At 40.6% G+C, this 22,622-nt stretch overlaps 1 protein-coding gene across 1 annotated transcript in view; it reads right to left on the minus strand.

Moving 5' to 3' along the window:
* The window catches only part of ARHGAP19 (Rho GTPase activating protein 19), a 29,514-nt gene extending 18,102 nt beyond the window's left edge, over nt 1-11,412 (minus strand). The window contains exons 1-3 of the mRNA XM_081158896.1: nt 11,323-11,412; nt 2,190-2,455; nt 1,130-1,210 (exon numbers count right to left, since the gene is read on the minus strand). Coding sequence (XP_081015022.1) covers nt 1,130-1,210; nt 2,190-2,455; nt 11,323-11,378 — 403 coding nt within the window. The 5' untranslated portion in view covers nt 11,379-11,412. The remainder of the gene's footprint in view (nt 1-1,129; nt 1,211-2,189; nt 2,456-11,322) is intronic.
* Nucleotides 11,413-22,622: the final 11,210 nt, after the last annotated feature.

The following is a 22,622-nucleotide window of genomic DNA, read 5'->3' on the forward strand; positions in this document are numbered from 1 at the left end:
GTCCCCTCAGGAGTCATTCAATGTCCTGAAGCACATCTGGAGACTGAATTTAACCTAAACAACAGAAATGAGCTCTAAAAATAAGTTGTTAGAAAAGCCAAATCTCCCTGAAAGCCCCTTTTGCCATCTGAGACTGTCTGAAGGGGCTGAGTTCATCTGTGGAGGTTTGTTGCTCCTATAAAGTTTCCCAGACCAAATGAATCTATTGCTTGAGATTAAAGCTCAAGCGATAAAAAAGACAGGATGCATAGTTTTGGTTTGATCTGGAAGAAGCCCGAGAGTTTATATTCTCAGCTTGCGTACATATTTATCTTCATATAACTCCCTAACTGAGGGGACCAAGTTCAAATGCCTACAGGGCCAGGCAGGCAACAGTAAATGAAAGCACAGGAACCAAAGCGAAATGGAGAGCACATATTCGTGCTCTAGCTGATTGTGTCAAAGTGGCAACAGGGTCCAAGGATGAGATCTTCTTATCATCCCAGGAAATGGAAAACCTAGACTTTCCCCATTTGAAAACACTCATAACTAATTTTATTTTTAATTTAATCCTTTGCCAACCGAACCAAACATGAATGTAGATGCCTCAAGCTCTTAGGCTGCCAGTTTGCAACCTCTACTCTAGCTCCTAGCACAGTATCCCACACAGAATAAGCCATAAATGTTTGTGTTGAATTTATCAAAGGGTCACATGATGCCACATATTTCACATACACTCAGTGTGACAAGCACTTAGAGCAATGACATAAGCAGAATGACTACTGGAAAAAAAAAAAGGGAATTAAGTGAAGAGTGTATTTTAATCATTAGAATTCTAAAGATGAAAGTGTCCTTGGTGGTAAATCATGCTCCCTTGAGTAAATGTTATGATTCTCTAGGGACAATGTATTTTTCCAGAAAAAAATGTCTCTCTGAGTCAAGGGGAAGATGTGATTTCATAGGCACTATCTAATTTACATCCATCTTTGAGAATAAAAAACAAATCAATAATGAGATGAAATTTGGAACAGAATGTATTCAGAAACATGCCACCTGAAATTATCACTGATTACTAACTCAAGGATGTTAGCTCTCAAGAGAAAACTGACAATTCTTCATTGACAAAGAACAACGAAATTTCAAGTCTTACTTCTGTGTAGATATTCAATTAGCTGGTATATCTGAGCAATGCCTTCCTCCGTCAGTGGGGATCCAAATACTACTCCTTTTTCTAAAAGAAAAAACATACGATAGGACAGGACTATATTTTCCACAAAGAGTACAAAATCAGCACCCTGAAAACCGACCAAAATTGCTTTACGGTATTAGCAACTCCTCAATGAACATACAGATGTGAAGACTGAAGCCCAGAAAGCAACAGATGTGTACACCCTTCCCAGACACAGCTCCTACCCTTTCGCTTGAGAGACATTAGAGCCTCCCATGTTACAGTTCAGCAAATGCTTTCACAAAGTCAGTAAACAAAAATCTTAGGAGCTGGCAATGCACCAGAAAATGCAATCAAAACAACTCTCAGTCAACTCTGCAAGTTTAACATTAGATTGTAGGTTCCTTGAAGGCAAAGACCATCTTCTTATTTAAGTAACAATACCTAAACTGTTGATATTTAATTTAAAAACAAACAAATAATAGAACTTAGAGCCATAATTGTCAAAGCATGACAGATTATCCACTAGAGTTGATACAGGGTCGGATCTGTTATTAATGATTTCCTTATATTTAATTTAAAAAATAGTACCTCTTTAATAGCTTATCAAAAGCAGCACAATAATTTATTTTCTGGGAAGGCTTTTTTGGGGTGATAGGTATTTGCCATTTCACGCATTTGAGAACTAACAACGGCAGTAAAAAAAAATGTTCAAACTGTCTTTACTGTACCCTCTAGCTGTATAACTTTGGTTTTTTTTTAAATATTATTTTAGTTCAGTATTAACAGGGCATGAAAATCAAGGTACCCCTGATAAATACCTAAACTAATTATGTCATCTCTCAGGGACTGACGTATATTTGGCTTTAGTTTATCTATACTGTTTTTATAATTTTTATTGTTTTACTACTTATAAAAATGGGGGGAAAATGACCAAAATTGCTTTACGGTATTAGCAACTCCTCAATGAACATACAGATGTGAAGACTGAAGCCCAGAAAGCAACTGAGACGTGTACACCCTTCCCAGACACAGCTCCTACCCTTTCGCTTGAGAGACATTAGGGACCGGAAGAATCCTGTTGCTGGGCCAGCCCCACCGGGCAACTTAAGTTCCACTTCTCCCATCAGCTGAGCCAACTCAGTTCCAGGTAAATCAATGAGCCTTGTGATATTGCTGACCACCAACTCAGTGAACACCTCAGGTTTCTCATGCCGGAGCTTTTCCACAAAAAAGTCAGGATTGAAGATAATGGGCTGACCTCGAAGGGAAGAATCATTGCAGATAACAAAATTGCAGATGGCGTCACTGGAAAAAATGAAACAGAAGAATCCTGGGGTGTCGAGGGAGTTCAATTTCATGCGTTTCTCATTCCTTCTTAACCGCACAATTATTCACTCTTTCTGTGGTTAATCTACACATTGATCTTTTGAAAACCCTTATCCTTAATCTGCTCACTGCACAAAAGACAATTTGGACTTGCTGCTGTTTAAGGTATACCCTCCTAGATACTTAAAAATTTCATTTAAAGACACCAGAAAGCCTCTATTATGTGACTTGAATTTATCTCTTAATTTCAGGCATATACTGTAGGAAGATACAGATCCTATAGCCTCCCAAATCTAATAACATATTAGAATTGGTAGGTACATAGAGCACATTTCCTTATTAAAACAGTAAAACCCTGAATTACTACTGTTAAATACTTGTAAAACATCAGAAGTGCAGCTGTTCCCCCTAACACAGCAACGGGTAATCATCAGATTAAGGCCTTCTTAGGAATATAGCCAATACTAGACAGTATTTCCCAGGCAGTGATCAACTGCTGACAGCACCACATTCAGGCTAGTCTCAAACGCCAGAGAAAGCATGTGACAGTGAGCATGATACTATTGAAGGGCTAAAACTAAATCTAAATAGTGTAGTAGACATTTTGAAGACAATTACCCATAGGGTTCTTTGGTTCCTGGGTCTCTACACAGGCAAATATTTCTTTATAATCAACCCCCTTTAATTGAGGCAGGCACTATTGAATTCTGTTCCTCATAGCCAAAAAGCCTTCACTAGAATGTAAGGCACAGGTACATAAAAATATAAATATTAATTCAGCCTTGCCCAGGTCCAGAAATAGGTTTTATTTGAAAATCCTTCAATTCTGGATGCATCTGGACCATCTAAGTCCAACCTTTCCTCACACACTTGAAAAAGTCTGTGATTTTTTTTTTCCATTGCTTTTCAGATCCAGTGGAAGGGAGAGGGAAAGAGAAGCATCCATGTGAGAGAGACACATCAATTGGTTGCCTCCCGCACACACCCTGACCAGGCCAGGGATTGAGCCTGCAACCAAGGTACATGCCCTTGGCCAGAATCGAACCTGAGACCCTTCAGTCCACTGAGCCAAACCAGCTAGGGTAATTTCACTCTTCTATCACTGAGTAATACTCAGCAAGCCCTGGCGAGTGTTGCTCAGTTGGCTGGAGCGTCATCCCATACTCCAAAAGGTGGAGGGTTCAATTCCTGGTGAGGGCACATACCCAGGCTGCAGGTTTGATACCCGGTCAGGGCGAGTGAGGGAGGCAACCAATAGATATTTCTCTCACATTGATGTCTCTCAGTCACTCACTCTCTCTCCCCCATCCTCTCTCTAGAATCAATTTTTTAAAAAGTTCTGCTGACCCCTGATTTTAGCTGGTTTTCCACTCCTAAATTACTTGGGTTATACTCCTGGCAAAGCTCTTTGACTCTCAGAAATAATTCCTTCCCTATTCTTTGTTTCCTAATGCCTAACTACTGTACTTTTTACTTTTAATCTGTTACATATAAGAGCTGTATTATTCCATCTCTGTAGCAGACCCATCACCACTGGTTTGTATCCATTACCAATTATCTCTAATGGCTTGTTCTAATCCTTACTATATAAACAGTCACCTGTTATATAACTGATGAGTAGATAGAACATAAGCCAGAAAGCATAAGTAATCACATCTGTCAGGCAAAGTCAAAATTCACCTGACTCATACAAACATTCCCACAATAAAAACAATCACAACTTAAAAGTCCTCCATAGCACCTAGGTACCAAAGCACTATTCCAGGGAAATGACTCCTCTAAATATTAAATGTAACTAATCTATGACACTTTGTCAATACTTCATGGATAATTTTTAATAATGGTATAATGAAAACAAGGCAGGGTAAACTTCAGAGTTCATCTCTACTTCCTTGAAAAATTATTACATAATTTCAATCAACGGCCCCAATCTTCAGTTGGTGGCTACAAAATTCCTTCTTTCTCTAAAATGGTAATATAAGAATTTAAAAATATGAATATGTTCTCAAGCCAAAAATCCGTTAAAGAAAGAGAACTTAAAATGCTTGTCTCCTCAACCTTTTTACACACTAAGGTAAGTTACTTTTCCTGTATAAATTTAAAGATGCTAATGATTATAATATAAGCCAATTAAAATCAAAAGCAATTTTATCCTAAACTGTTTTATGGATTTCACATTCCTTTTAATTTTGAAAAACAGATTTCAGTTCAAATTAGTTCTAACATATAAATGAATATAAATAGCATCCACTATATTCCTAAAGTAGAAACACATACTCACATACAGCCTCCAGATCTTTATTTTACTACTATCCAGAGCAAGATTCAGTTAAGATTCCAAAACTTACATTACAGTTGACCCCAGGCACTAAACTGGATAAAATACACAAGTGAGAGAGGAGCTAGAAGCACAAAGTCCCAACTACATTGTTTCTCAACAGAATCCTTTCAATCTGGCCATCTCCCCCAAGTCTGCTCCCTCCTAAATAGGTAGAACAGGTAAAAGAATAAATAAGTTCAAGGTTGCCCCTACCCATTCACAAGAAATACAAGAAAAAAATGCCTTGGGAGTCCTAACACACAAGTAAAAGCATTCTCAGGTTTTTTTCCCCTTCCGCTTTTTCTCCCCTTCCTTCCCATGATCATTCACTCATTTTCGTGACACTTTAATTTCTTTAACTTAGTTTTTCCCCCCCTCTTCCTCACTTTTTCTGAGTAGAGCATCAGACAAGACAAGAGATAAGAGAGAAACAGTTAAAAACAGAAGTAAAATGGAAGGTAAGAGATGGAAAAGATAGATAATGTGGGTTATGTTTTTTAATTATCCCCATATCACAAAGCCTGCTAATTCCTTTCCATAGAATACACGATCCCACAATATAAAACAGAATATCAAGAAGCATGGCTAAGGATTTAAGAGATTTCTATGTCTAAAGAAAAAATACTATATTTAAGCAAAAACAACTTCCTACTCTGCAGCATCTTATCTTAATACAAACTCTTAAGTCTACTCAAGTTCAAAAATAAATAAATTTCTTACATAAGAGCTGAAAGCTTCGGATGAGGCATTGGTAAATTGAAGAGACTGGGAAAAAGCTTTCTCCTTTTTTGTTGTGACAAAGAAACCCTCCTTTCCCTGCCCCAGTACAACCTACACAAATTCCAGGCGTGTTACAGGACACAAGGGCACATTATGGGGCCTGAAAGGCAGTACTTATTAGGACTACGCATTCATCTACAAGAAGGAACAAAACAGAAATTAAAAACTGGACCAGTTCCTTATATTTGCCAACACATAGATGAAATTCAACAGTAGTCTCCCATCACACTGAAAGTTGTAATAGATGAAACAATCATATAATGTAAGAGTATAAGGACAAGTTGTTTGTTTTATAATATGGAAGGGAAAGGTGATCCCTACCTCACATCATACACACCAAAAATAAATTCCAGACAGAATAAAGATCTGAATAGGGAAAGCCAAATTTCAAAAAGTTTAGAAAACAGCCCAGCCGGATGTGGCTCAGCAGTTGAGCGTCGACCTAGGATCCAGGCGATCGGGGTTCAATTCCCGGTCAGGGCACAGGCCCACGTTGCGGGCTCGATCAATGACTCTCTCATCATTAATGTTTCTATCTCTCCTTCCCTCTTCTTTCCTCTCTCTGAAGTCAATAAAGATATATTTAAAAAAAAAAAAAAGTTTAGAAAACAGTATAGAAGAATAAATTAATGAGGCAGAGAAAAGGTTTCTTAAACAAGATAAAAACAGCACAATCCACAAAGAAAAGACCGATAATTTAACTACATTAAAATTTAAAATTTCTATAAACAAATGACATTATAAACAAAGATCTTAAAAAATGAAGTCACAATGCCTCTGTAGATGAGGAATTGCATGAAAGAACAGGAGTGGGAGAGGAACTTTTCACTGTATGCTCTTTTGTACTTCCTGGATTTTTGATTCATGTGAACATATCCTTTCATAATAAATAAATAAATTTAAAACTTTAAAAGTAATAAAAGATAAGCCAAAAACTGGAAAAAAAACACATTTGCCATGCATTTAAAAGGATTAGCATTCAGAATTTATGGATATGCCTAAAATTATTTTTAAAATACACTCAACTCATCAGAAAATTAGTTAAAGGATACTATCAAGTAATTCACAGAAAAGGGGACCTAAATGACTAATAAACATGAAAAGAATCTCAACTTTGGAAGTTATAAGGGTAAAGCAAATTGAAAATGGTATATTTCCCCATCCATCATTTTGGCAAAGACTCAGATTCAGGCAATATCTTTTTATTCCTAATTTGATAGGGTTATTTCTTTATTCGTAACCATAAGTCAGTGCTTAATTTATCAATTTTTTTGTATCTATTGATTTTCATATTATTTTTCTCCTTTATTTTGTTAATGTGGTAAATAACACTGATTAACTTTCCAATGTTAAACCAACCTTGCATTTCTAGAATAAGCCCAATGTTGTTATGATGTATTATCGTTTTATATATTGCTGATTTTAGTTTGCTAATCGTTTCTTTAGGTTTCTTTCTATACATTCATAGTGAGATTGTCATGGAATTGTCCTTTCTTGTATTGCCTTCAATAGATTTTGTATCAAGGTTGTGCTGGCCTTATAAAGTTAATTGGGGGATGTGTCATATTTTTGTATTTTCTGAAAAAGTGCATGTGAGATTGTTATTTCTTCTTTAAATGTTTGATCGAATTGGCTAATGAAGCCATCTGGACCTAGAGTTTTCTTTGTGAGAAGGTTTTTAGTTGTATATTCAGTATATTTTGTGTTGTAGGACTAGTCAAATTTTCTATTTCTTGTCTTAATTTTGGTAAGTTGTGTATTTCTAGGAATTTATCTATTTTACATAAATTTTCAAACTTTATTAGCATAAGCTTGTTTATAATATCCTCTTAGGAACTTTATAATGTGTTTGGTTCCACAGTGATGTCTTCCTCTTTGTTCCTGATACTGGAATTTATGATTTCTCATTTTTAATGTACGAACCTTGTTAGAGGTTTACCAACTTTATTAACTTTGTCAAGGTTTTGTTGCATCCCTCTATTACATTTGTTATTGCATTAATTTCTGCTCTTATCTTTTTTACTTCCTTTTTTCTACTTTCTTTACTGGATTCAGGATAAAAGTGGTACTGCCAATCAGTGGGGAATGGATAACCTTTTCACTAAATGGTGAAAAGGTTGGTGAAATGGTGAAATGGTGAAAAGGTCCCATTTCACTAAATGGGACACTTAAACACCTATGGGAGAAAAAACATCCAGGGATGTGCAGGAGCAGCTGATCGACGTTTCTCTCTCACGTCGATATTTCTCTCTCTTCCTCTCCTTTCCTCTCTCTATAAAAAAAAAAAATTAAAAAATAAAAATAATAAATGCATATTACTAGGCAACTACCCCTAAGAGTGATAAAGGCAAGACCTACTCCTCAAAAAAGGTAATTTTTATAACCTACTATAGTCTGCAATGATTATTTTTACCACTAGATGGACTCCTACATGAAAGGTGATATGCTTAGTGAAAGAACTGGAAACAGAACCCACAGCTAAAAAATCAATTACAGAAAAATGAAATGCATGTGCTTTTGAGGCATGTTGAGGCCATGAATCTGCAAAATCCAAGGGGAAAAAAATGGTATCCTGCAGATGACTACTACTAAAATTGCATACCCACAAAACTAAAGTTTCTTCCTTAATGAATTGCTTGACTTGATTTGTTCTAGAACCACAACCTTGGCAAATCTATCAAAATATGAGCTATGTTGAAAGTTGTCTAAACCTAACTTACGACCCTGAGAGAAGTATGCACTCTCTTACTGCTTTTCAACCATCTGAAGCATGGCTCTGAAACATGGCTTTAATTAAGCAGGAGGCTATTATTATTCTTTCCTTTTCTACATATCAAATTTAAACTGGTATCGTGAAAGTTGCACATAAAGAGAAAGGATAAAACAGACCCCATGGCTGGCAGGGTTTTGTGTTTTGTTATTTTTATAACAAAGTTCAAAGTTTATAAGATTTACCATCTTATTTACCATAAGATTTCAGGGAACAATATCCAACTGCTTAGACAAAAATTTTGAAACATTTACATCCTAAGGCCTACCCTTATGAGTAGCTGTCCAAGGTTTTGTATTATGGACTTCTTATCTTTAATTTACATTTCAATAGTCTGCAAAAATATATTTGGCCATTATATTCAATCTCAACGTGAATTAATTTCAGAGAAGAGTAACTTGATCTGAATTAAATTAGAAAATTATTTAGAGATGAAAGAATTCTTGAATGCTTATCTCTTAACCTAAACATTTTGAGATTTTGCCCTGTGGAATGACAAAAAGACTAATTAATTACTCTTCCCCAGAGTATCAATAACACAAATTTATTTACATATATTTACTTGTTAATTTTTATCCTTTTGGGTGTCACAGAACTGTTATTAGAGTCATCTTTCCATATCATCTTGTTATGGGAACAGAAAACTTTAAAAAAATGTTATATTGTTGCAGACATGTACTATATAGTTAGGCCTAGTGTGGCTGCACTTCTGTACTGAAGGCTGGGACAAGACCAGCTGGAAATTCTTCCTCAGAAATGCTCAGTTTCAGTGTGCTTGCATAGGAGAGAACGCTCTGTAGAAATAAAGTAATGATAGTAATGATTTCCTAAACTCCAGATCCTTCTAATCTGTTCTTTAGTTGTTCTAGAAAACAGAAAATCTATCAAGTATTGATTGGTTTGGTTACTTACGAGGCTCAGTGCTGAAAGCTTTAAAAGAATTGTTTAATTTAATCCTGAAATTTTCTGGAATAGACACTATTACTTCCATTTACAGATGAAAAAAACTGAAGCTGAGAGAGGTTTAAAAATTGGCCTGAGCCTGGCAGGCGGTTGAGCATAAACCTATGATCCAGGAGATCGAGGTTCGATTCCTGGTCAGGGCACATGCCCAGGTTGTGGGCTCCATCCCCAGCAGGGAAGGTGCAGGAGGGAGCTGATCAATGACTCTCTCATCACTGATGTTTTTATCTCTCTCTCTCTCCCTCTCCCTTCCTCTCTGAAATCAATATATATTTTTTTTAAAAATTGGCCTGAGTATTCCTTTTGTAAATGAGATTATTTTCCCAATTTCCTTTTCAGATAGTTCATTGTTTATATAGAAATGCAACTGATTTTTGTATGTTGATTTGCATACTGCAACTTTACTAAATCTGTTTATTAGTTCTTACAGGTTTTTTGTTAGTTTGGGGGATTTCCTATATGTAAGAAAGAACATATCTGCAAACTGGAACGATTTTACTTATTCCTTTCCAATTTAAATGACTTTTTTCTTGCCCAATTCTCTGGCTAGGACTTCCAGTACAATGCTGAATAGAAGCGGCAGGAGTGGGTATCCGTGCCTTGTTCCTGGTCACAGTATCACTTCACACCTATTAAGATGACTATTATAAAAAAAGAAAAAAAAGACGAGTGTTGGTGTGGATGTGGCGAAATTGGAACTTTTGTACACTGTTGGTAAGAATGAAAAATGACGCAGGGAAATAGTATGGAGGTTCCTCAAAAACTTGAAAATAGCACTAACATATGTTCCAGCAACCTCACTTCTGGGTATTTACCCAAAAGTATTAAAATTGGAATCTTGCAGAGATATTAGCACTCCCATGCTCACGGAGGCACAACTAACAATAGCCAAGATGTGGAAACAGCCTAAATGTCCATGGACAGATGAATGGATAAGCAAAATGTAGTATATACATAGAATGGAGTATTACTCGGCTTTTTTTTTTTTTTTCCCCATTGATTTCAGAGAGAGAAAGGGAGAGGGAAAGAGAGAAAAAACATCAACGATGAGAGAGTCATTGATCGGCTGCCTCCTGTACGCCCCCTGCTGGGGATCAGCAGGCAACCAGGGCATCTGCCCTGACGGGGAATCGAACTGCAATCTCCCGGATCATAGGTCATAGGTCTGGATCACAGCTCCATCCTCAACCGCTGAGCCACCTCTCCGCCTGGCTCTGATTTTACAAAGAAGAAAATTCTACATATGTGACACCATAAATGAGCCAATTACAGATAGAGGAATACTGCATAATACTATTTATATAAGGTATCTAAAATAGTCAAAGTCACAGAATTAAATAGTGGAATGGTGGTTGCCAAGGAACGGAAGGATTGCGAAAAGGGGAGTTACTAACAGGCATAAAGTTTTAGTTAAGCAAGACGAATAAGCTCTTGAGATTAGCTATACAACACTGTACCCACTTCAACAATACTGTATTGTACACTTAATAATTTGCTAAGTGGGTAGATCCCTTGTTAAGTGTTCTTACCCCAATAATTTTTTTTTTTTAATTGGCCCAAGGACTCAAACCCATTTCTAACTGACACTCAAATCCTGGCTCTGACTTAGCCACATACACTGACTGAGAGCCTAGCAAAAGGTCCTGACAGCTCTCTACCTACGCTGTGTGACGCTGGGGAATTCGCTTAACAGCTCTGGGCTAGAGTTTCCTGACCATCAAGATGAGTATCAGCGTAAAGGCAGGGAGCGCTGCCACCACCAACTGGTCGGTTTACAGCCAAAGCCGCGAGTGGACCTCCCACGGGCATCAGCAGAGCCAAGCGAGGGCCCGATTAAAGACCAGCGCCGGGCGGGACCACCGCGCCTCAGCCCCAGCAGGGTACCAAACATCGTGGAAAGAAACCACAGAGCCAGGCCCCGATGAGTCACCATGACCCAAAGGAAAGGCGTCAGTCAGTACGACCAGCCCACGGCCTCGTTTCCTAGGCAGCTGGACCAAGAACTGGGCTCACCTCCGACCGGACTCGCGAGCTGGCACCTCCCCTTCGCTCTGCGCCTCCGTCGCCATCTTAGTCAGCAAACTCCTTTCACCGCCCCCACGCGAGGGCACGCCCCCGCGCCTTTGGATTGGCTACGGTGTTTCCCCCTCTTCCATACGATTGGATAACTTGACCGCCCCTTCTAAACGAGGGCAAAGGCATTATATTATTGGTCTATTCAAATAACTAACCGTCATTGGTCGCCTCCTGCCCTGGCGGAACGGAGCGGCGTCGGGCGGGGCGGAGACCCAGCCTCCAGGCCTGCCGGGAGTTGTAGTTTCTCGTTCTGATGAGCCTTTCGGATTCCGCTGATTTTTAGGTTCAAGTTAGATATCGGTATCCTGCACTCAAATCTGTTCTGCTGTGTAAATCTCAGAATTACAAAACTGCCGAATTTAAAAGTCTCCAAAATGCATGATTTCGTTTTCTGTCTACGCAGAGAGAGAGAGAGATACCTAGAAGGACAGGGACAAAGTGGCAACCGAGAAGTACTTACGGTTAAATTACTATTAAATTTAGCTCACAGCCTGCTTTCTTCGGAGGGTCACACAGCGTAACGGTAGGTTATTTATGCTTCATTCCACCCTCTCCCTTTTGACTTCCCAGAGAACCCGCAGAGTTTGCCTCTCTAGTCTGAGTCATGGAGCCAAAACCTGCATAACTGTTGCTGGCTGAGCTTTAATCCTCAATGGTAGAAATAACTGTAATTATGCTCGCCCTCCCTGCCTCCCGGGCTTCTGAGGAAAATTAACTGAAGCAACAGACATGAGAACATTATAAACTTAATGCATTTTTTTTTCTGTATTCTTTTTCTATGCTGGATATTTTTCCTATTGATCCTTCTGACATCCTTTCACCTGAGGTTCTCCCGCTCTCTCGTCTTTCACTAAGTTCTACCCACAAGCTTCAGTTTCTCAACAAACTCTACCCTGCCTCAGAGGCTTTGCACGTGTTGCTTGTTCTGGCTGGCCCAATTTTCACTTAATTATCTTTCAGATTTCAGCTTAAATGTCACTGGTTCAGATGCCTTCCATAGCCCCCACTGTATAAATCAGTTCCCCTACTAAACTTTCACATAGCACTCTGTATTCTCCCTTTATAGGTCTTATCACAATTTATAAGTATATAGTTGTTTGTGTGATCATTTGTTTCATGTGAAGTTTCCCAACTAGACTTCCTGCCACAAGTGGGTAGAGACTACATCTATTTTGCTCACTATGACCTCTGGCATATAGTGGCCTTTCAAATAAATATCTTTTAAACAAATTTTGAGGGAGTTTCCTCTTTTTATTTTTCAGTTACAGTTGACATTCAATATTATTTTATATTAGTTTCAGGTGTACAGCATAGTGGTTAGACAATTATATAATTTATGAAATGATTCCCCCAATAATTCTAGTACCCACCTGGTACCATACATAGTTATTACAATAATATTGACTGTATTCCCTATGCTGCACTTTACATCCCCGTGATCTTTTGAACAAACAAGTCCTCAGACTATATTATCCAAACCAAAAATTGAATCACATGTTCTACTAGATTATTTCAATTAATGAATTCATATTAAAAATTGATAAAAGTATCAAATAAAACTGCATTTAGTTTCATGTTTAACAAATTGTTTTTATTGAGCAAACACATGAAAAGAAACACAGAATTCAACAAACATGTATCAGTGAAATTTTTTTTTTTTAAATATATCTTTATTGATTTCAGAGAGAGGAAAGGAGAGGGAGAGAGAGAGCTAGAAACATTAATGATGAGAGAGTCATTGATCGGCTGCAGCCCACAACCGGGGCATGTACCCTGACCGGGAATCGAACCCTGATCGCCTGGATCCTAGGTCGACGCTTAACTGCTGAGCCACACCCGGCCGGGCTCAGTGAAATTTTGCATTGAATCCCAAACAGCCTTGGAAAATCCAGCCTCATAATTTACAAATATATGTAAATTACACACACAGGCATACACAAAGCAGAGAACCAAAGTCTCCAATTCTGCCCTTTCTTCAAAGTAGGAACAAAGTTTCTTTCCTGCTCCATGACACCCAGCACCATCAACTGATTGACTGATTGAATGAAATTGATGCTTTCACACAGAAGAAATGTTCAATACTTTAAAGTAGTACCGCTATAACTAGTGGGAGACCACCATACAGACTATATTTCTGGTTTCATCTGTTTTGATGACATTTTTATACAAAGTCCCTCAATGTTTGGGGAAATACAAGCAATAGTTAAGAGCATGGACTGGAGTTAGTGAGCCTAGGTTCAAATCCTGGCTCAATCGCTTCTAGCCATGTGACCCCAGGCAAGTTAGTTAACTTTTTTTTTTAATTGATTTGAGGTCCGGGGATGGACGTTTATTGTTACACTTATTTATGCATTTCATTGGTTGCTTTTTATATGTGTCCTGACCCAGGATCAAACCCACAACCTTGGCATACTGGGACGATGCTCTAACCAACTGAGCTACCCGGCCAAGGCTACTTTCTGATTCCATTTCCTTTTCTGTAAAATTAGGATAATAATAATTCTCGAAGAGATATTGTAAAGATTAAATGAGATAATCTCTGAAAAGCTGCTTAGCAACACAGTGTTTGGCACATACCAAGACTAGATAAATGTTCAGGTAATATGATGAATATTAAGAAAGCTAAACTCCCTTCTCAGATAACACTTCTATCTCCACTGCTGTGGTGATAAGGACCATGCATTACACTTGTAGATACAGTTTAATCAGTTACTCTGGAGAGGGAGGTGTTTCTCCTCAGAACCAACTGTTCTGCTGTGACTTCTGATTAAAAGCAAGTATCATTGCTGAGTGCTCTAAAATTACACACACACTCCAGCTGACAAAGCTGCACACTATGTTTCTGCAAGCGTGCCACAGCTCCTGGAAATCATCCTTACTCATCTGCTACTATTTGTCAGCCTGGCAATGAGCATGGCTGTTCAGAGGAATTCGTGAAAGTTCAGAAAGTCCTTTTGTTCGGCCAACAACCTGGCTGAACAAAAAGGTCACAGAAAAGTAGCCCCAGCCCTCAAGGAGTTTATAATAAACTCTACGAGATAAAACGAACACACATAAACCACATACAACAGAAGACAGATTAGAATTGTGGAGGGCTAAATAGCAAAATGGAAAGCAGACTCCTAGGAATTCAGAAACATGGAGAAGGGAAGGGCCAGGGCTCTCAGGGATGGTTAGCAAGGGCACGGGCTTGAGTCTGCCGCAAAGGTCACTGCAGCCTACCTGCCCCAACAGACTTCAAGCTTTGGGGGCACAACAGTGTTCAATCATCTTTGTGTTTTCAGGTGTTAACCTCAGTGGAGGGGGGAGGAGCGAGGGCGGGAGTTGGGAGACAAGTAGAAGGAACAAGCTGAAAAGGAAAGAGAGAGAAGGGGGGTCTGCCCAGGACCCCCACCCAACATAACCTCTCCACACCTCCCCCTCTAACCGCACCCTCCAACAATTCAAGCGACTTGCAATCCAAATTAATCTTTCTCTTTTCCACTTTTTTTCCTTGTTTTCTCTGCTTAAATTAAAACAGGATATGTTGATGCCCACATCAAAATATGGCACAATGAGCATTTCTGAGCCTTGCACTGAGACTTATTAGGAATGGGGTGAAGGTGCCTACTGACATTAAAGAAAAGAGACTAAAAATTTAACTGTTCATTATCTTGTCAAAATGGCCAATAGTGCCACCAAAATATCACTTGCTCTCATATAATATCCACTTCCCCCTTTATTTGCTAGCTAACTTGTATTTGTTATGATAAAGTCTTTGAAATCATCATTTTAATGGCTTTCCAATCATCTGTTAATATTTAGCTCTTTTCTGTTTATATTGTTTAATTACACAAGTAATACATGAAGACATTTTCCTTGTAAAAAATATTCAAATACAGGTAAAATCCTTGTCTACCATCCCTACATTCTAGTCCCTCCTCTAAGACACCACTATTTTCTGCTTGATATGCGTCCTTCCAGATCATTTTCTTTACAATACATTTATTTAACAAATATTTATTGAATGCCTACTATGTGGCAGGCACTGTTCTAGGCCTGGAGATGCAGGCATATACAAAACAAAGTCTCTTTCTTGTGGCATCTCTTGTGGCATTATAGTCTAATGGTAACACACATATACATAAAGAAGTACATTCTTTTGCTTTATTTTTATTTTTATTTTTTTAAATATATATTGATTTCAGAGAGAGGAAAGGAGAGGGAGAGAGAGAGATAGAAACATCAGTGATGAGAGAGTCATTGATCGGCTGCCTCCTGCACGCCCCCGACTGGGGATCGAGCCCGCAACCCGGGCATGTGCCCTGACCGGAAATCGAACCCCGATCGCCTGGATCCTAGGTCAACGCTCAACCGCTGAGCCACGCCCGGCCAGGCCTTTTGCTTTATTTTTGGATAAGTGGTGATACACTTATCCTTATGTGTGAGCCTTGGAGATTTTTCTGTGTCAGAACACAGACAGCCATTATTCTTTTGAACGGCTGTGTAGTATTCCACATTACAGATGTTCCTGGTTTATTTAATGCATCCCCTCCACTTGCACAGTTAGTTTTATGTCAATCTTGGCTGCAAACCCTGGAAACGGACTTTGGCTAACCTAACTGGATTTGTTGGAAAGACACTAGGCTGAAGAACTGGCAGAAAGGAAGGGGGTTAGGGACCCAGAATCCCAGCCAAGTTCACACCGTTCATTGTCACTTGACTTTCAGCACAGTCACCCCTCTGCTGATTTTCCATCTGTCCTTGGGTCTCTGTGTCACTGGTTGAGAACATCTGATTGGCTGGGCCTAGGTAATATGCCTTCCCCCTTTTGCCAGGAGGAAAGCCCTGTCTCCCACCAAAGTGGGAAATTACCCCCCAAAAGGGGAAAAAGTAAAGGACAGATGTATACTACAAATCATTTCTAATTTTTTACTTCCTGGGGCGCCTGTTTATCCTGGGCTGGGGCAAAGCTTAACCCTTAAGTCTCCTTCAGATACACCAAAAACTACCATCTACATTATTCCATTAGCCGAAAAAAGAAAACTGTCTTCAGCTTTGCTGTGGAATCCTCTTCAGGACTGGCCGACTGGCCACAGGGCGAGAGAGTGGGGGAGAGAGCTCAGCGAGGCCAAGGGAAGGGGAGCCCATCCTGTTCAGCTGAACACAGCCAAGTTCAGGGCTGCAATCCCCAGGTAAAAACTCTGGGGGTCACCCTAGCTGGTTTGGCTCAGTGGTTAGAGCATCAGCCTGTGGACTGAAGGGTCTCAGGTTTGATTCCAGCCAAGGGCATGTACCTCGGTTGCAAGCTGGATCCCCAGCCTTGGTTGGGGTGCGTGCAAAGGCAACCAATTGATGTGTCTGTGTCACATCAATGTTTCTCTCTTTCTCTCTCCCTTCCATGCTCTCTGAAAAGCAACGGAAAAAAGTATCCTTGGGTGAAGATTTTTAAAAAAACTACCACAAAACTCTGGGGATCATTTTCCCCAGCCAGGAGAACAAGCTGGGGAGCAGCCAGGTCACAAGCAAGAGGCTAGCAGAGAGAAGGCAGGACTGCAAGCACGTGCAGTCGTGGAGCATTTGTGAGTGGGATTCACCACCTGCCAGGCACTGAGCTCAGCATTGGGACTTGAGAGTTGAATGAGGCCTGAATCCTACCCTCAGAAAGCTTAGACTGTAGCCGGAGGGCAAGGGATCCAGGCTGTCTGGACCGCAACAGAGGCAAGGACCAAATTCTCTGAAAACCTAAAGGTACTTCAAGCAGCCAGGCCTGGCATGGGGGCTGGATCTAAGGGAGGCAGAGGGTGGTCCTAAGTCTTACAAAGTGAGTTGGAAAGCCTGCAAACCCACCAAATCATTTAGAATTGGAATCCCTCTGGCCCTCTAATCAGAAACACCCCAGACCTCAGATCAGGAGGCCCCAGGTGCTGATGAGAGGTTTCAAAGCAAGTTACATACATGTGATGCTCAGGAATGATATTCAGGTATATAATGACCTTGCCGTGTTGAATGTTACCTCCACCATCATGTGAGCTGAAGCCTGGATGGATCCTTTCTTTGTGCCACTATAACCCATTCTCATAGAGGGTGTTTTGGTATAGAGAGAAATTTTGCCCGTAAGTCTCTATAGCTATTAGGAAGTAGGGTGAAAGTCAGGAAAGACCCCAAGTCTTCCCCTACTCTCTAACCTCTGGACAGGAGCCTTCAGAATTAGCTTCAAAGAGTCCCCCATCCAAAATCAGAAAGTAAAGAAAATTGTCCCTCAGCCCCTTGTAGGCCTCTGTCATCCCCCACTCATAGGATCCATCATCTTTCAAGACTGTAGAAAGCGAGACTGCTTTGCTCATTCATTCACACTTCCCTATGAATTAAATCCAAGGGTACCACTTCTGGAACATGAATTTAAAGGACTACTTCTAATTGTGAAATAAAAGGCTTGTCACCCAGTTAAAATAATTTCACACAGCCATTTGGACTGGGAAACTTGAAAACGCTCTGGGGGGAGTCAGTAATTGTGTCTCAGGTTACCGTTTTACATTTGTTGCATGTCTAGATTTGTTGGTATGAGTGTTTAATTACATTGTTGGCTTCTCCCATTAGACTGTAGTAGGCTCTATGGGTTAAGGATATATTTGGTTTTGCTTAACAAACTGTTGAATGAATAAAGGAACAAATGAATCAAATTAAAAAATAAGTGAAACAATGAGGTTATGTGGGCCTTACAGAAAAACTATATCCCGCCTCTACTGGACATTTTTGTTCAGATGCATCCAGCATCTCTCTAGGGGTCCTCTGCTCCCCTTTCCTCAGTCTGTGCATTTTGGGTGGGAGTGACCCCATCTCTGGATGTAGGGATAGGCAAACAACTCAGGCTTGGCCTGTCAGAGGACCTTCTGGAAGTAAGAATCTTACAGTCTAAGCCAGTCCAAGTATCTATAGAAAGGAAGTATACGGTAAAGAGCTCCACTGGGGTAACCGAATGAATGGGGCGGGAGGGCAAAGAACAGGAAAAACCACTGCCTGCTGGGGAGCGCAGAGGCAGCCTCGTGGAGAAGGTTTATAGCTGCACTAAGATTTTGATGGGTGGAGTCATTCTCTGCACAAAGAAAGGACCAAACATGGGGAGATGGGAACATGTGAGATGTATTTGGAAGCTGGCGAGGGCCCCGTCTCACAGGAGCAAAGGGCTTCTGTGGGGGTGGAGGGCAAGATAAGGTTGGAAGACTGGCCCAGGGCCAGGCCTCTGAGCGTTCTGGATACTGTGCTAAGGAGCTGAGGGTTTTACTCATGAGGCCATGCGGACCTCTTCAGAGTGGGGGTGGTAGGTAACCTGAGCAGGGTTGGGAGTTAGGAAGTTGATCTGCCAGAAGAGTGGATTAAAGGGAAGGAGGCTAGGGCCCAGACACAAGTTGCATGAGCCCAGCCAAGGAAACATGAAGGGCATTGGCAATGGGACCAGAAATAGGGCATGACTACTGGCAGAGGCCCTGAAGGAAAAGAATCAACAGGCCTTGGGGAACAGGAACTAGGCAGAGTTCAGAGACTAGGCGAGTGCAAAGCCTGGGTAATAGCATCTGGGGCGTGGTTTGAGAAGGGCAGGTATTGACATTAACCGAAACCAAGTCTGAATCCTGGCTTCGGCACTGGTAATTTGTGTAATCTTGGGCATGTTTTCTTATATCTGTGCCTTGGTTTTCTTTTCCATGAAAGGGGATAATACCTAACTCAGAGGCTATTGGAAAACTAAGGGAAGTAAAATCTGTAAGGTACTTTTCAGGGTAGCAGGCATAGAGTTAAATACTCAATATAGTTAATGGGTACAGGTTTCTTTTGGGGATTATGCAAATGTTCTGAAATTGCATTATAGTGATGGTTGCACAACTTTGTAAATACACTAAAAACTGTTGAATTGTACATTTTAAAGGAGTTTTTTCAATATGTTTTTAAATCGATATTAGAGACAGAGGAAAGGAGAGGGAGAGAGAAAAAAACCATCTATGAGAGAGAAACATCAATCAGCTGCCTCCTGCACACACCCCTCTGGGGACTGAGCCCTCAACCTGGGTTTGTGTCCTCACAGGAAATTGAACCAGCAACCTCTCGGTGCAAGGGACAACGCTCAGCCAACTGAGCCACACGGGCCAGGGCTTGAACTGTACATTTTAAATGGATGAATTTTGTGCTATGTAAATTATATCTCAACAAAATGGTTTTTAAAAATAATCCATATGTGGTAGGTACTATTATTATCTGCTTCATTTCCTGATCTGAGTACTTCTCATAGGCCTGACTGGCATTGCTCTCCAAACTATCTTTGTGGATTTTCTGGTTATATTAGCATTGTCTTTTAAAAGTTCCTGGTTGGCATAAACAAGATAGACTGTTATTTCTTTCTCACATAAAAGAGTGAAGATGTTTTACTGACATGGCCATTTTTCACCTATGATCAACATACAACAAGGCTTTATTGGCCCCTTGTCTTTTCATCTCCTCCTTCTTTATTTCTGTTCTAATGGTAGATCTGGCTGGACCTAGCACAACAATCAGAGAGGCTCTCAGCCCTTCAGTTTTTCCCCTGATTCTCAGAATTACCCCAGAACATTCAATAAATTCCTCCATAGCTTACACATTACAAAACAATTTCTCCAAACAAGCACCAGTTTCCTAGGACTGCTATAATAAACTACCACCAACTCAGTTGCCTTAAAACAACAGAAATTTATTCTCTCGCAGTTTTGGAGGCCAGAAGTCTAATATCAAAGGGTCATTAAGCAGGGTTCGTTCCTTCTTGGGGACTCTGAGGGAGAAGCTGCTCCATGCTCTTAGCCTCTGGTGATTGCTGGCCACCCAGGCTTGCGGCAGCATCATTCCAGTCTCTGCCTCTGCCTCTGTCTGACAAACATGTGGCGTTCTCCTTGTATGTCTCTGTATCCAAATGTCCTTCTTTTTATAAAAGGATACCAGTGACTGCCTTAGGGCTCACCCTAATCCAGTTTGACCTCATCTTAACATGATTTTGTCTGCAGAGACCCTATTTCCAAATAAGGTCATATTTACAGGTCGCCCATGGACATGAATTCAGAGGGGACCCTATTCAACTCAATACACTACTCAGGCCTCCACCTCTGGGACTGCATTCCTCTAAACCTCCTCCCCAGTCTTGAGTCTTTCCTACTTTTATAAGTAGCAAAATATTCCACACTGCTGCAAAGCCCAAACCCAGTTATAGACCCACCTGTTCCTAAAACCCTGTTATCTTTTCCACCCTATCAACAGCCTCACGACATTTCAGCTTCTGCCTTCAGGTTCCCAGCTTTCTCTTGCTCCGCTACTGAGAGGTGTTTAATACCTCATTAGCACCTCTTTGCATCTCAGTGTGAATTCCCTAATCTCTTCAATTCTTCCAGTACAAATCCCTCCTCCCCAACCAGCCCAGCTCCAATTGGGGAGCTAGGAGGCAATGAAAGGATTAGTAAAGGGGCCAGCCTGTGTCTGTCTGGCTGTTCCCAAAGCCCATCGCTCAGGGATGCTGCTAACTTGTACAGATGTCAAGCTTCATTCCTGTCATACAGTTTGAAATCCTCCACAGTGGGCAAGAATCTAGTCAACCCACAACAGACTGTATACATCGTTTCAACACCGGAGAATGAGTCCACACAATTCCCCTGTCAACCGGCCAGCAGGGTGTACACTTCCTCCCTTCCTTCCCACTAGTCAGCCCTCACCCCCCATGCCCTGGGCAGCTCCATGCCCAGGGAGTCACAAAATGAATCACTCCTTTTCTGTAGCTTTTTCTTTTTAACATTCTATTCTCAACATTTCCAAACAGTCAACAAAACTGAAAGAATCTGACAGTGAACTACCCTATTACCCAACACCTAGATGCAACCATTATGTTTTAGAATTTAAAAATTAAGATATGGCCCAGTCCACGTGGCTCAGCAGTTGAGCATCGACCTATGATCCAGGAGATCGTGGCTCAGTTCCCCATGAGGGCACACGCCTGGGTTTCAGGCTTGATCCCCAGCAGGGGGCGGGCAGGTGGCAGCTGATCAATGACTCATCATTGATGTTTCCATCTCTCTCTCCCTCTCCCTTCCTCTCTCTGAAATCAATAAAAATTTATTTTTAAAAATTGAGATTTACCCTGGCTGTTTTGGCTCAGTAGTTAGACCGTCGGCCTGCGGACTGAAGGCCCTGGGTTCCTTTCCAGCCAAGAGCACATACCTTGGTTGCAGGCTCGATCCCCAGCCCTGGTCTGGGGAAGTGCAGAAGGCAACCAATTGGTGTATTTGAACAAAAATGCTAACTTGAACACTGCTTCCCTACAGCTCAAACCACTGTGAGTTGGAAGACGAAGCTCGTGAGGAAGAATGGCTCTTTGAAGAAATTGGCAGTCCAAGTTCTAAAGAGAGGTTTTATCGTGAGGCATGCAGGGCAACTAGGTTGTCAGTGAGCTCTTTCTATTCCCAACTTGTCTGGCCCAGTAGCAATAAGATTAACAACAACAATAAGTATCCTAAACATAAGAACATCCCTCTGATTAGCGTGTTGGCAAGAAAACAGGACTTTGAAATCATTTATAGCCAAGTTTTGAACAGAACATATGACCAGCTAGGAGGCATTGAAGTCCATGACATCATCTCAGGAATCATTGGAAAGGAATGAAATGAATTACTGAGCTCTAGCTACAAAGAAGAGCTAAATGTTGCATCATCATGATAGGCTAGAGCATGTGATGCCTTGATTTGAACTAATGAAACTGTTACACACAAAAAATTTTTTTAAATAAAGTGTACACTTCAGTGGCTTTTAGTACATTCTGTTTGTTTTTAATCCTCACTGGAGGATATTTTTTCCATTGCTTTTCAGAGAGAATGGAAGGGAGAGAGAGACACACACACACAGATCGATGTGAGAGAGACACATGGATTGCTTGCTTCCCGCACATGCACCCAGGTATGTGCCCTTGACAGGAACTGAACCAGAGACCCATCATTCTGAGGGCTGATGCTTTAACCACTGAGCAAAAACAGCTAGGGCATATTTGCTTTGTTGTATAAACATCACCACTACCTAATTCCAGAACATTTTTATCACCACAAAAGAAACCTCCTACCCATTAACAGTTAGTCCTGATTCCCCTCTCCTCCCATCCCCTGGCAACCATTAATTTACTTTCTATCTCTACAGATTTGTCTGTTCTGGAAATTTCACATAAATGGAATCATACAATATGTGGCCTTTTGTGTCTGGGT

Source organism: Miniopterus schreibersii (assembly GCF_964146895.1).
Source record: "Miniopterus schreibersii genome assembly, chromosome: 14".
Taxonomy (NCBI): Eukaryota; Metazoa; Chordata; class Mammalia; order Chiroptera; family Miniopteridae; genus Miniopterus; species Miniopterus schreibersii.